This window comes from Mandrillus leucophaeus, unplaced genomic scaffold, assembly GCF_000951045.1.
Source record: "Mandrillus leucophaeus isolate KB7577 unplaced genomic scaffold, Mleu.le_1.0 Scaffold61, whole genome shotgun sequence".
NCBI classification, from domain to species: Eukaryota; Metazoa; Chordata; class Mammalia; order Primates; family Cercopithecidae; genus Mandrillus; species Mandrillus leucophaeus.
In genome coordinates this window covers 429,321-441,173 of record NW_012106586.1, presented here as the reverse complement: position 1 = coordinate 441,173, position 11,853 = coordinate 429,321, and the positions used below count along the sequence as shown (strand labels likewise).

Below are 11,853 nucleotides of genomic sequence, written 5' to 3'. Positions count from 1 at the left end.
GACTGGATTAAGAAAATATGGCACATATACACCATGGAATACTATGCAGTCATAAAAAAGGATGAGTTCATGTCCTTTGTAGGGACATGGATGAAGCTAGAAATCATCATTATGCGCAAACTATCGCAAGGACAGAAAACCAAACACTGCATGTTCTCACTCCTAGGTGGGAATTGAACAATGAGAACACCTGGACACAGGAAGGGGAACATCACACACCAGGGCCTGTTGTGGGGTGGGGGGATGGGCGAGGGATAGCATTAGGAGATATACCTAATGTAAATGACTAATCGGTGCAGCACACCAACATGGCACATGTATACATATGTAACAAACCTGCATGTTTTGCACATGTACCCTAGAACTTAAAGCATAATAATAATAAAAAAAGTTTTCATGTTAGTTTTCACTTTTTTCTTGTAGTTCCTTGAGTAACTTAATAATAAACACTTTGAATTAGTTATCTGGTATTTCAAAGATTTCATTGGTTTGGATCCACTGCTGGAGACTCAATGTGAGCTTTTGAAAGTTTTATAAAACCCTGTTTTTTCATACGGCCAGAATTATTTCTCTGGTTCCTCCTTATTTGGGTAGATCCGCCCGTCTTGGCCTCCCAAAGTGCTGGGATTACAGGCTTGAGCCGCCACACCCGGCCATACCTTTCTCATTCTTATTCTCTTTTTTTCAGACAAAGGTTCTCCTCCACCACAGAATCGAATTCCTACTGATCCTCCCTGCCTCAGCCTCCCCAGTAGCTGTGACTACAGACATTCACCACCACACCTGGCTAATTTTTAAAATTATTTTTTTAGAGATGTTGCCCAGGCTGATCTCGATCACCTAGGCTCAAGCAATCCTTCTGTCTTGGCCTCCCAAAGTGCTGGGATTACAGGCATGAGCCACCAGGCCTGGCCTGCATTCCTTCTTACCACCTTTTTACCAGCTGGTTTGCTCTTCCGATATTGCTTTCATCTATATTTCTTCTTGCTGATCTTTTTCTCCGTTTACAGGATTCCATGTGACCTCGCTCCCGTGTGACCTTATTCTCCCGTGTTAGTTGACTGGATGGGTGGACGTAGCTGACTGACCCGATGGAATGTGGTGGGACAGATGAACTGGGCTAATTAGAGTACTTTGTGGACTTAGAATTTGTGTAATCGAAGACTAAACTGTGTGATGTTGATAACTACAGCCGAGCAGATAAGAATCAGGGAGGCCCTGTAGGTTCTGTACAGTGAGAAGTGATACAGCCAAGTGAAAATGGTGGCAAAGATAAACTGGAAAGGAGGAGAATGGAACACATGGGGAGAAGCAGAGAGAAGAGAAGAAAGAACAGGGAGGGAACTGAATCTATTCTTGGCTCTCAGCCACAGGTCTCTGTGCTCTTTGAGGCCAGCTACTTGGGTTCCTCTCCTTTGGTTGCTGCAAGAGTCTTTGGTAATCTACAATAAACATTTGTTTCTTGTACTAGCTTTAATTGTCCTCTGTTTCTTGGAACAAAAATAACTCTAATCAAAGCACTTCAAGCTGTCCCCTCACCCCCCACCCCACTCTGTGGTGCTATTCTGTGGTCAACACAGCACGATATTTAGAAAATTCATACTTTGTTCATAAGTAGTTTTGATTTCTTTAGAAGAAAAAACAATGCATCCATTTAGCACTATTCATGGACTACATGCATGCAAAACACCATGATGAAGCTGGACTCACCGACTTTCAACCTGCCTGTGACCTCCCCTTCTGAGTTGCGTGCATTTACAGTCACATTCTGGGTTGATTGTAGAAGCAGAGATGAGTCCTAGAAAGGGATTTATAAAATTTGCAAAATACTGCTGTTTAAAATGATTACATCTTTATAATTCTATGTCAATTTAGGATTTATGTAAAATTATTTACCCATTGTCACAGATCCTGGAAATTCTATAAATTTCTGGCTAAGACAATTAAAAGTCCTGAGTCATTTTTTTTTTAACGTTTTGAGTACTTATTGAAAGATAAAAGAATAACAATCATAAAATGAGACCCAAATGCAAGATAGGGATAGAAAAAATATGAATTATTTAGAGAAATATGCAATTTAACAGAGCTATATGGTCACAACTATGTCAAGGAAAGACACCAACAACGGTGGGGTTCTAGCTAATAGAAATGACATATACTTTTTCCTGCTACACTCGATTTCCATAGTTTTGTAATACATTTGTATTTTTATAGTGTGTAAAGTAAACTTTATCAAAATAAAAAAATCGATGTATACAGCAGAGTTATAATTACAGACACATTTGTGGTATTGACCGCTTTGTTCTTGCTCGCCAAGTTAAAAATAAACTAAGCATTTAACTTAGGACGTTAGAAAATACACAATAAAACAGACATCAGAGAATAGAAAGAAAAATAAATTTCAAAGCACAGTTTTATGTATCAGTAAACAATAGTTTTGAAAAAGCACATGCAGTCTGAGTTGGTTATTTAAAACAAACAGAATTAAACTTAAACAAAAAATAGCGAAAACAATGTATTTAAATCATAAATTCTGAGGAAGTAAAATGTATAGCTATGCTAACTATGAAGGGAATAGTATTAATTAGCAGAACTGACTTAAGTACAATGCTGGAATTGGCCAATAACTACGGAAATATTAGAGAACACTGCCAAAGAGCTACTCCAAATGTTAGCGATTGTCTCTTGGTGGGTAGCATTATGGGCTATTTTACTCCCTCTTTGTGTGTGTGTGTGTGTGTGTGTGTGTGTGTGTGTGTGTGTGTGTGTGTGTGTTTTAAATTTTTACTTCTTACTTTTTTCCCCACTACAAGCTACTTTAATTCCTTGAACAACTTTTCTACGCAGGTAAAGTATTACCATATTTTCCTATTAAGATAAATTTTCGATAGATTTTTTTTCTACAATAAAATTTACTAAAAACATTTGGTTCACTAATTTTTGTCTAGATGAATGCTGTCCATAGTGGCTTTTGAAAATCTGAGTTTTCTTTGATGACCACATTTCTACCAAGATCAATTTTCCTGAGTCAAATTTTGTATATCCAGTATAGCATAGTATAGTACAGTATAGTATAACCTTTTACTTTTAATATATTTGTTTCTAGGCAAGCTTTTGCATTCCTTGTGGAAGAGGCACATGCACCAGCACTGCACATTTTCTGGCTATGTGTCTTGGACGTGGCCTCACAACTGTCTAGTGATTATGAGGGGCAGACCGGTGGCTGGCGGATACTCTGGCCCTAACATGGTTTAGTGCTGAACCGAAGCTTCAGCTGCCCCCTCCAGCTTCCTGTTATGTGAGACTAAAAGCGCCTATTAGTTTATTCCATGGCTAGCTGGGTATTCTGGGTTCACAGGGTAAAGATCTTTTAACTGATGCAGTGACAGAGCAGAAGTGGCTCTGTGTCTATATTACCAACAAAACTGTATTCGTAACTGCTACAATAATGCAATCTCTAATATTGAATTGTACTTGCTCTTTAATCTACATTTTTAAGAAGTACCTTAAAACAATCAACACGTACATTTTTAATAAAACTGATGTTCATTGTGAAGTCCAGAGACTTTATTTTCATGTTCTAGGTAAGAAAACTGAAGTCTATAGATTGTGAATGCAATTTTCAGGTTTTTGTTTTTTGACTTTTTAAAACAATTTTTATTGTATTAAAAATATATACGCTATGCATATAAGTTATACATAGCATAAAATTTACCATTTTAACCATTTTTAAGTGTATCGTAGATTGACATTAGGTATATTCACAGTATTGTACAACCACCACTACTATCATTTCTAAAATTTTACATAAGGGATTTTTGGTTTTTATCATTAGCTAATGACGCCTTTAAGAAAAACTTTACGCCATTTAGAGAATGACAGCAAGGTATAAGGAGAACATTTTACTTTTCTATTCATATCAGTTGACCTCTGAATGTACCTGTTTGAATACAGATGTTGTGTCAACACTACACCTTAGGGAGTAGTGAAAGAGTCATAGAACATAGAACTTTTTATTACCTTTCTCAACAGTGTGTGACACATAGAAGGAGCTACGAAAGAGGTGTATAAAAAGACCGTTAACAATATAAGGGGTAACTGGTATGACCCAAAGATAAATCAAAACTGCTATAGGAGTTATCAATACCCTATGAGGTTGATGAGGTTGAAAGTTTTAAGATACTTTTTAAAAATGTAGATTAGAGGGCAAGTATAATTCACTACTTCATTTACATACATAATTAACTACTTCAAACTTGAACCTAATATGGGAATGGCAGAAACTAATTTAATGATTAAAGCAGCAACCTATGTTAAGAATTCTATCAAATAGTACATGGGAAAATTACGTTTATTGGCATAAAGTTATTCGTAATATTTCCTTCCCATTCTTTGAATGTCTGTGGGATTCATAGTGGTGCCCCTTCTAGCACAGCTGATATTGATCATTTGTGCCCTCTCTTTTTAAAATATTCAGTCTGGTTCAAGGTTTATCAATTTTTATTGATCTTCTGAAGGAATCCGTTTTGGGTTTCATTAATTTCCTCTATTGTTTTATGTTTTCTGTTTTGTTGATTTCTTCTCTCGTCTTTCTTTTCTTCTCTGACTTTTGGTTTATCATGAAGGGATGCTGAATTTTATCAAATGCTTTTTCTGCATCTATCGAGATGATCAAATGGTTTTTGTCCTTCATTCTATTGATGTGATGTATGGTGTTAATTGTTTTGCAAATGTTGAATCATCCTGGCATTCTTGGGATAAATGTGTTGTATTTGGTTTGCTAATATTTTGTTGTGGATTTTTACATTTATATTCATCAGAAATATTGGTCTGTAGTTTTCTTTTTTGTTGTGTTCTGGCTTGGTTTTGGTATCATGGCTATGCTGGCCTTGTGTAATGAGTTACAAAGAATTTCCTCTGCTTCAAGTTTTTGAAAAAGTTTGAGAAGGACTGGTATTAATTCCTCTTTAAAGGTTTGGTAGAATTCAGCAGTGAAGCCCTCTGGTCCTGGACTTTCCTTTGTTGGGAGACTTTTTATTACTAATTCAATATTGTTACTCAATATTGGTCTGTTTAGATTTCATGTCTCTTCTTGTTTCAATATAGGAAGGTTGTATGTATCCAGATATTTATCCATTTTCCCTAGGCTTTCAAATTTATTGACATATACTTGTTCATGGTAGCCTCTAATGACGTTTTGTATTTCTGTGGTATCCATTATGATGTCTCCTTTTTCATTTATGATTTTATTTGTTTGGATCTTCTCTCTTTGATTTTTGGTCTAATGTACTCTTTTTCTAGTTTCTTAAGGATGAAACTGAGGTCATTGATTTTCTTCTTTTTTTTTTTTCTGAGATGGAGTCTCACTCTGTTGCCCAGACTTGAGTGCAGTGGTGTGATCTTGGTTCACTGCAAGCTCTGACTCCTGGGTTCATGCCATTCTCCTGCCTCAGCCTCCCAAGTAGCTGGGACTACAGGCACCCACCACCATGCCTGGTTAATTTTTTGTATTTTTAGTAGAGACGGGGTTTCACTGCATTAGCCAGGATGGTCTCTATCTCCTGACCTCGTGATCTGCCCACCTCGGCCTCCGAAAGTGCTGGGATTACAGGCGTGAGCCACTGCACCCGGCCAATTTTCTTCTTTTTTAATATATGCATTTAATGCCATAAATTTCCCTATAAGCACTGCTTCAGCTATATCCCCCCAAATTTGATGTTATTGTTTCCTTAACTTGTCATTCAGTTCAAAATACTATTTCCCTTTGGATTTCTTCTTTGACCCATGGTTTATTTGCAAATTTTTATATAATTTCCACTTATTCAAAAAGTTTTCAGACATATTTGTGTTATGGTTATCTTATTAAATCCACTGTGGTCAGATAACATGTTGGAACACTTGAATGTTTTTAGATTTATTGAAAATGTTTTATGGTTCAAAATGTGATCTATCTTGATAAATGTTTTCCCTGTGCACTTGAAAAGAACTCTTTGTCTGCTATTATTGAGCAGCATGCTTGAAAATTTAATTATGTCAAGTTGGTTGATAGCATTGCTCAAGTCTATATGCTTACTGTTTCTATATCCATTTCTCCTATCAGTTATTGAGGGAGGGGTGCTGAAATCCCTGAGTCTAAATGTGAATATTTCTGTTTTTTTTCTTACATTCTATCAGTTTTTGCTTCATGTATATTGATGCTCTGATAGTGGATTCATGTGTTTAGCAACATATATATTGAAGAATTTACTTCTATGTCATCTTAAATGACCCTCTGTACCTCTAAAATATTTATCTCTTTGTTCTGAAATCTACTCTGTCTGTTTTAATATAGTCACTCCAATTTTCTTTTCATTAGTGTTAGTATAGTATAGCATAGTATAGTACAGTATAGTATAACCTTTTACTTTTAATATATTTGTGTTTTTATAATTAAGGTAGGTTTCTTGTAGACGGCATATAGTTGGATCTTGCTTCTGTGTTCAGTTTCACAGTCTGTCTTTCAGTTGGGATGTTTTGACCATTTATATTTAATGTGATTATTTTAATGTGTTTATCATTTCATTTTTATCTCCTTAGTTAATGTATTAGCTATACTTTTTATGAGTTTACTTTAGATATACTAAGCATCTTTAACTTATTGTGGTCCATCCTCAATAATTTTTTGCCACTTCATGTGTAATGTGAGAACTTCTACCTTTAGCAATACTTCTACCTTTTCCTGTTATGGTATTTGTTTCATTATTCTCATACACTTTATTTCTATCCTGTTACAACATCCCAAATACATTGTTATTCTTTTGGCTTTGAGCAAAGTGTCTTACATTTTTTAAAATTATTTTTTGTATACCCACATATTTACGATTTCTGGTATTTAAAAATGTTTCTGGTGAACATCTGGATTTTTCTTCTAGCATCATATTCTCTTTGCCAGAAAGGCTTCCTCTAATATTTCTTGTGGTGCAGATCTGCTGAAGTAACTTGTTTTCAGCTTTAGTTAAGTCCAAAAAAGTCTTTATTTTGACTTTGTCTTTTAAAGATACTTTTGCTAGGTATAGAGTTCTAGGTTGGCCTTTTTTTCTTTTAGTACTTTAAAGTCCGCACTTCAGTGTCTTCTGGCACGAAATGTTACTGACTAGAAGGCTGATGTCATATTTTTTTCACTCCTTTGTATGTTATATATCCTTTTATTTCTAGCTACTTCTACGATTTTCTCTTTAAGACTTTTCTCTCTTGTTTTTAAGCAATTTAATTACAATGTACCTTGTAGTCTTCCTTGTTTCTTTTGTTTGGGGTTCACTGAACATATTTTATCTGTGGACTTAAAGTTTTTATCATGTTTGGGAAAAAAAATTACAAATTATTCTTTTAAAATAATATTTGTCCTCTCTTCTTTCTTCTTCTTTGGAGATGCCAGTCACACACACATAAGGCCCCTTGGTATTGTCCCTGTAGTTACTGATACTCTGTTGCTTTCTTTTTCTAGTCATTTTTCTCTGGGCTCCATTTTGGAGAGTATCTATAGCTATACCTTCAACTTTACTGATCTTTTCTTCTGTGATGTCCAGTCTGTTAGTAATCTGTTAGTCCCACCATTGGCTTTTTAAAAATTTCAGATGTTATACTTTTCATCTCTAGAAGATTTGTTTGTGTTTTTTCTGTCTTTCTATATTTTATGTCTCTCCTTAACATGATTATGCTTTCCTCGACTTTTGTACACAGATGAAATGTAGTTTTTTAGAACTTTGTTCTGGGATGGAACAAATCACTTGGAAAACGCATGATACTTTCAAGGATTCCTGTAAGCTTTGTTAGAATGGACTAGAGCAGGATTTTTTCCTAGTGTTGATCTTGTACCACTTCTGAGCCACACCCTTCTGTATTCTACCTGATGCCCATAACTTATGAAGTTTTCCACTCTGACTGGTGAGAATATGAACTGTTCCCCACTCTGTGTGACCTCCAGACATGGTTCCTTCTGCTCCCTTTGAGTGGGTATTTCACTAGTCTCAAGGTAGCTTCCTCACACACATGCACTGGTAAATATTTATCCATGGACTTGGACTTGGTGGGGGTGGGATGGGGTGAAGTCTCTGCCGTCTCCGGAGTGCCATCCATGTGCAGCAAGCTCCTCTCTGCAGTACTCTGCCTTGCAAACTGCAGCTGCCTTGGTCTCCTTGGCCTTCCAACCCTGTCTCTTCAACTCAGGGAGACCACCTGCATCTGCATTGGCTCCCCTCCCTCATTGCAGCCTGGAAACTCTCTTCATGCAGTGGGTTAAGGCAATCTGAGGAGTCACTCTTTTGTTTTTCTTCTTGCAGGGATAACTGTCTCCTGAGTTGTCCATTGTCCAATATTTGAAAACCACTGTTTCATGTATTTTTTTCATTTTTTAGTTATTTCTGCCCCGTAATTTCTCTTCTGATTTTATAATTTCTTGTTATTTTAAGGAAAACTCCTTTAAAAATAGCTTTATCTCTTTGAGAATCTTAAGTATGTTTTTCTAGTCATTTTCAGATTGACGATTTTTATTTAGTTGGATATTGATCTTCCTTTATGTAAAGTTTTTTGGGCTTTTCTTTTTTAGATGAAGATTTCATCATATGAAATTTCAATTTTTATGTTCCACTGTGTGGATGCGTCTACCTTTCGGCTCTTACCAGCCTGTCTAAAGTCTGTCCTGTTGTTTTCACTTGGTCCACAGGGCCTCCCAGTCTTTCAGTGGTGACTTAGGGCTTCTGTCCTCAGTGATATTCAAGTTCTGGATGGGCATCTTTGTAGCTTTCTCCCCTCAGATATGCTGCTTTACTCAAATAGTTGTAGCTGTTTTTTAATATGCTGTTTTATTCAAATAGTTGTAGTTGTTTTCTGTCTTCAGCACTGTCTTATGCAATGGGCTTGCCTGGAGTCCCAACAAGGTGACCATTTGGTTCCCGTCACACTGTGGGCTCTGGCTGTAAGCTAAAGCTTCTTTTCAGGGCTGGGAACTTCACAGATGATCATTTCAAGTAAGCTTTATTACCACGTATTTGTTTCATTTAGTTTTTGATCATGGCTCTGTATTTTTTAAAAACCTTTTTGTTTAAAGGAAATAATTGTTATGTGTTTGAACTAATGGGTGTGGTGGATGGGTTTAAGCCATGAATTCAAACTATGAACTCAATACAGGCCCTCATGTATTACTTTTGAGAGACTACTGGGTAATAAGATGTTAGAGGCCAGAGTAGCATGTTGAATTATATTTATAATGAAGAAATTATCTCAGCCCATCAGTACACATAAGTGAGTCACGTGTCAAATTTTGCAAATTCATAAAGTAATTTCTTTTCTCTAATTTTATGGAAAATTGCTTCCTAGACTCATCTTTGAAAAGGAAATTTATAACTAATATATCAATCCATACAGAAGTTAGGAAGCATAGTTTTGTTCTGGGATGGCTCTTATTGGAAAGCCATATTAGTTATAAAACACTGTACAGCTCTGTTATTGCATAATATTATTCAAATTGTTACTGAATTTTATGTATTGATTGACATACTCATTAATGTGACATTCTAATACTTTAATATGTGATTATCTGAGATATTCTCTATAATTTTTCTTTCTGTTTTTAAAAGCATACTGGAGATGAAATGGCCTGATAAAATATAACTGAGAGTTATTATTAATTCCAGAATATTAAATTTCCTATGATCTAGTCACCTGATTTCAGTCACTGGACTGTTCTACCAGTCTGATTCTTCCCAACATATGGCAGAAGATCAGCCAACACAATTCCGGGGAAAAAAGAAGGCCAAGTTGTAACACTCGAACGCTTCATTCATGTCTGACTTCCCTTTTTACAAAAGGGAAATCCTGTAGGACAGGATTGTTTCACACACTGAAATGCCATCGCAATTAAGGTAAGTGTATGACATAAGGTAAAGGTAAGCCTCACAGAATCAGGCTCTTACCTGCCTATTATACTGGAGGTCATCATCTGGCTCCCACTGCCAATAAGATAGCCCCAGAAGTAACATAACAGCACCTGAAACTACTTATGTACTTTTCACTCACTGGGATCTGTCTTTGATATTTATGTGTTAGTCATATGCCATGCATTTTGCAATTGGTAATAGAGCCTGGCGAATGTCTGGTTCAGGAGTGTGTTTTATCTCTCTAACAAGACCTCATGTTTCTTAGTAAGTCTTTTGTTTCCTTTCTAATTCTCCTATAGTAGCTGGTACAGCCTCCGCAGTTAGGAGATACTGAAATACCCTTTCATATTCAGAAATATGAAAGGAAAATGAAGACTTTGCTTTTCGAATAACCAGAAAGTTATAGCTGGGTGAAGTTTTCACTTTTTGTGGGTCGGGGAGGTAATGCCATTTATCAATAATCTGGCAAAATGTTCATGCCTACTACAATGGTCATAGCATTACTTAAGTAGAAATAGAACATATTGCAAACACTGTTTGAACGTATTTGCGCTTTATTCTTGGCTGTCCTTCTTATAAGCTCCATGGAGGTAAATGAAGAAAACCTTGATTTACTTTTAAAGTCACATAATTATTTAATGGCAATGCTGAATCTACTTGTTTAGAATCTTACAGGATCATAATCTATAATTAGTATAATAAATGCAGAACATAATACAATGAAACGATTTTATTTTATTTTATTTTTTTTGGTGACAGAGTTTCACTCTTGTTGCCCAGGCTGGACTGCAATGGTGCTAGCAGGGCTCACCACAACCTCCGCTTCTCGGGTTCAAGCGATTCTCCTACCTCAGCCTCCCGAGTAGCTGCGATTACAGGCGCCCGCCACCACACTTGGCTAATTTTGTATTTTTAGTTGAGACAGGGTTTCTCCATGTTGGTCAAGCTGGCGGGACCTCAGGTGATCCGCCCACCTTGGCCTCCCAAAGTGCCGGGATTACAGGTGTGAGCCACCACACCTGGCCGAAACAAATTTCTTTCTAAGCTTCTTAGATAATTTTGAATACCCTAAGATAAATAGGTTTAAGTTAGTTGATCTAACATAAGGAAGTTTAAATTGCTCTTGGTAAAAATTTTCATTTCTAAACCCTTTAGTTTATTGTGGTCTAAACTACTGAGGCCACTGAATTCAGATCTGAAGCACATTAAAATGAAATATTTTTAGAAGGTAATATCAGAGATAAATTCTACAACCTAATAGTCAAGCTTTTTATAAAGAGCATATCATGAATACGTGCACATGTATGCGCTTTAAAACTCTTCTCTAAACTATATTGAATTTTTGTGCTTAAACATGATTTATTTTTCATAAAGCACAAATTATTTGTCTTTCAACATTTTCTTACCATTCTGGAGTGTATTTCTTTGGCATACAATGGGAATAAAAATTCTGATTCCCCTTCCAAGCGCAGTCCATCTTTTGTTACACGCAAGTGGCCCATTCCTGCCTGTTAAAAAAAAAAAAGAGACAATGCATATTTTTTTATTGCTTGCTTTTTCATTCCTCTTGCTATTGACTTAAATCACACATGTATTTCCATATAATGCCTACCACCTTTTCTGTATTTCTCCTAAACACTGTATTTAAAACTTCACATCTTTTCATTCAATATTCAATACTATCAACTCTTGTATAAATACAAAGAGCTGTTTAGAAAACATATAAAATTTCAAGAGTCATTTTATAATAAACATTCAAGAGCTCATTGCTATGCAAGAAAAAGAATCTTACTATTACTGTTTTTTTAAATTTAAATTAAGTTACAATAAAATTAATTGTTTTGAGGTGTACAGGTCTATGAGTTTTAACACATATATAGATTTGTGTAATCATCAACACAATCAGAATATAGTATAGTTCCATCACCTGCCCGAAAAT

The 11,853-nt window shown here is 35.8% G+C and overlaps 1 protein-coding gene across 2 annotated transcripts in view; it reads right to left on the bottom strand.

The window, feature by feature from the left end:
• Nucleotides 1–11,853, bottom strand: part of SGCG (sarcoglycan, gamma (35kDa dystrophin-associated glycoprotein)) — a 90,209-nt gene that overhangs the window by 36,000 nt on the left and 42,356 nt on the right. For both annotated transcript variants that reach the window (XM_011999926.1, XM_011999927.1), the window contains one exon: nucleotides 1,711–1,798. In XM_011999926.1, coding sequence (XP_011855316.1) covers nucleotides 1,711–1,798 — 88 coding nt within the window. The remainder of the gene's footprint in view (nucleotides 1–1,710; nucleotides 1,799–11,853) is intronic.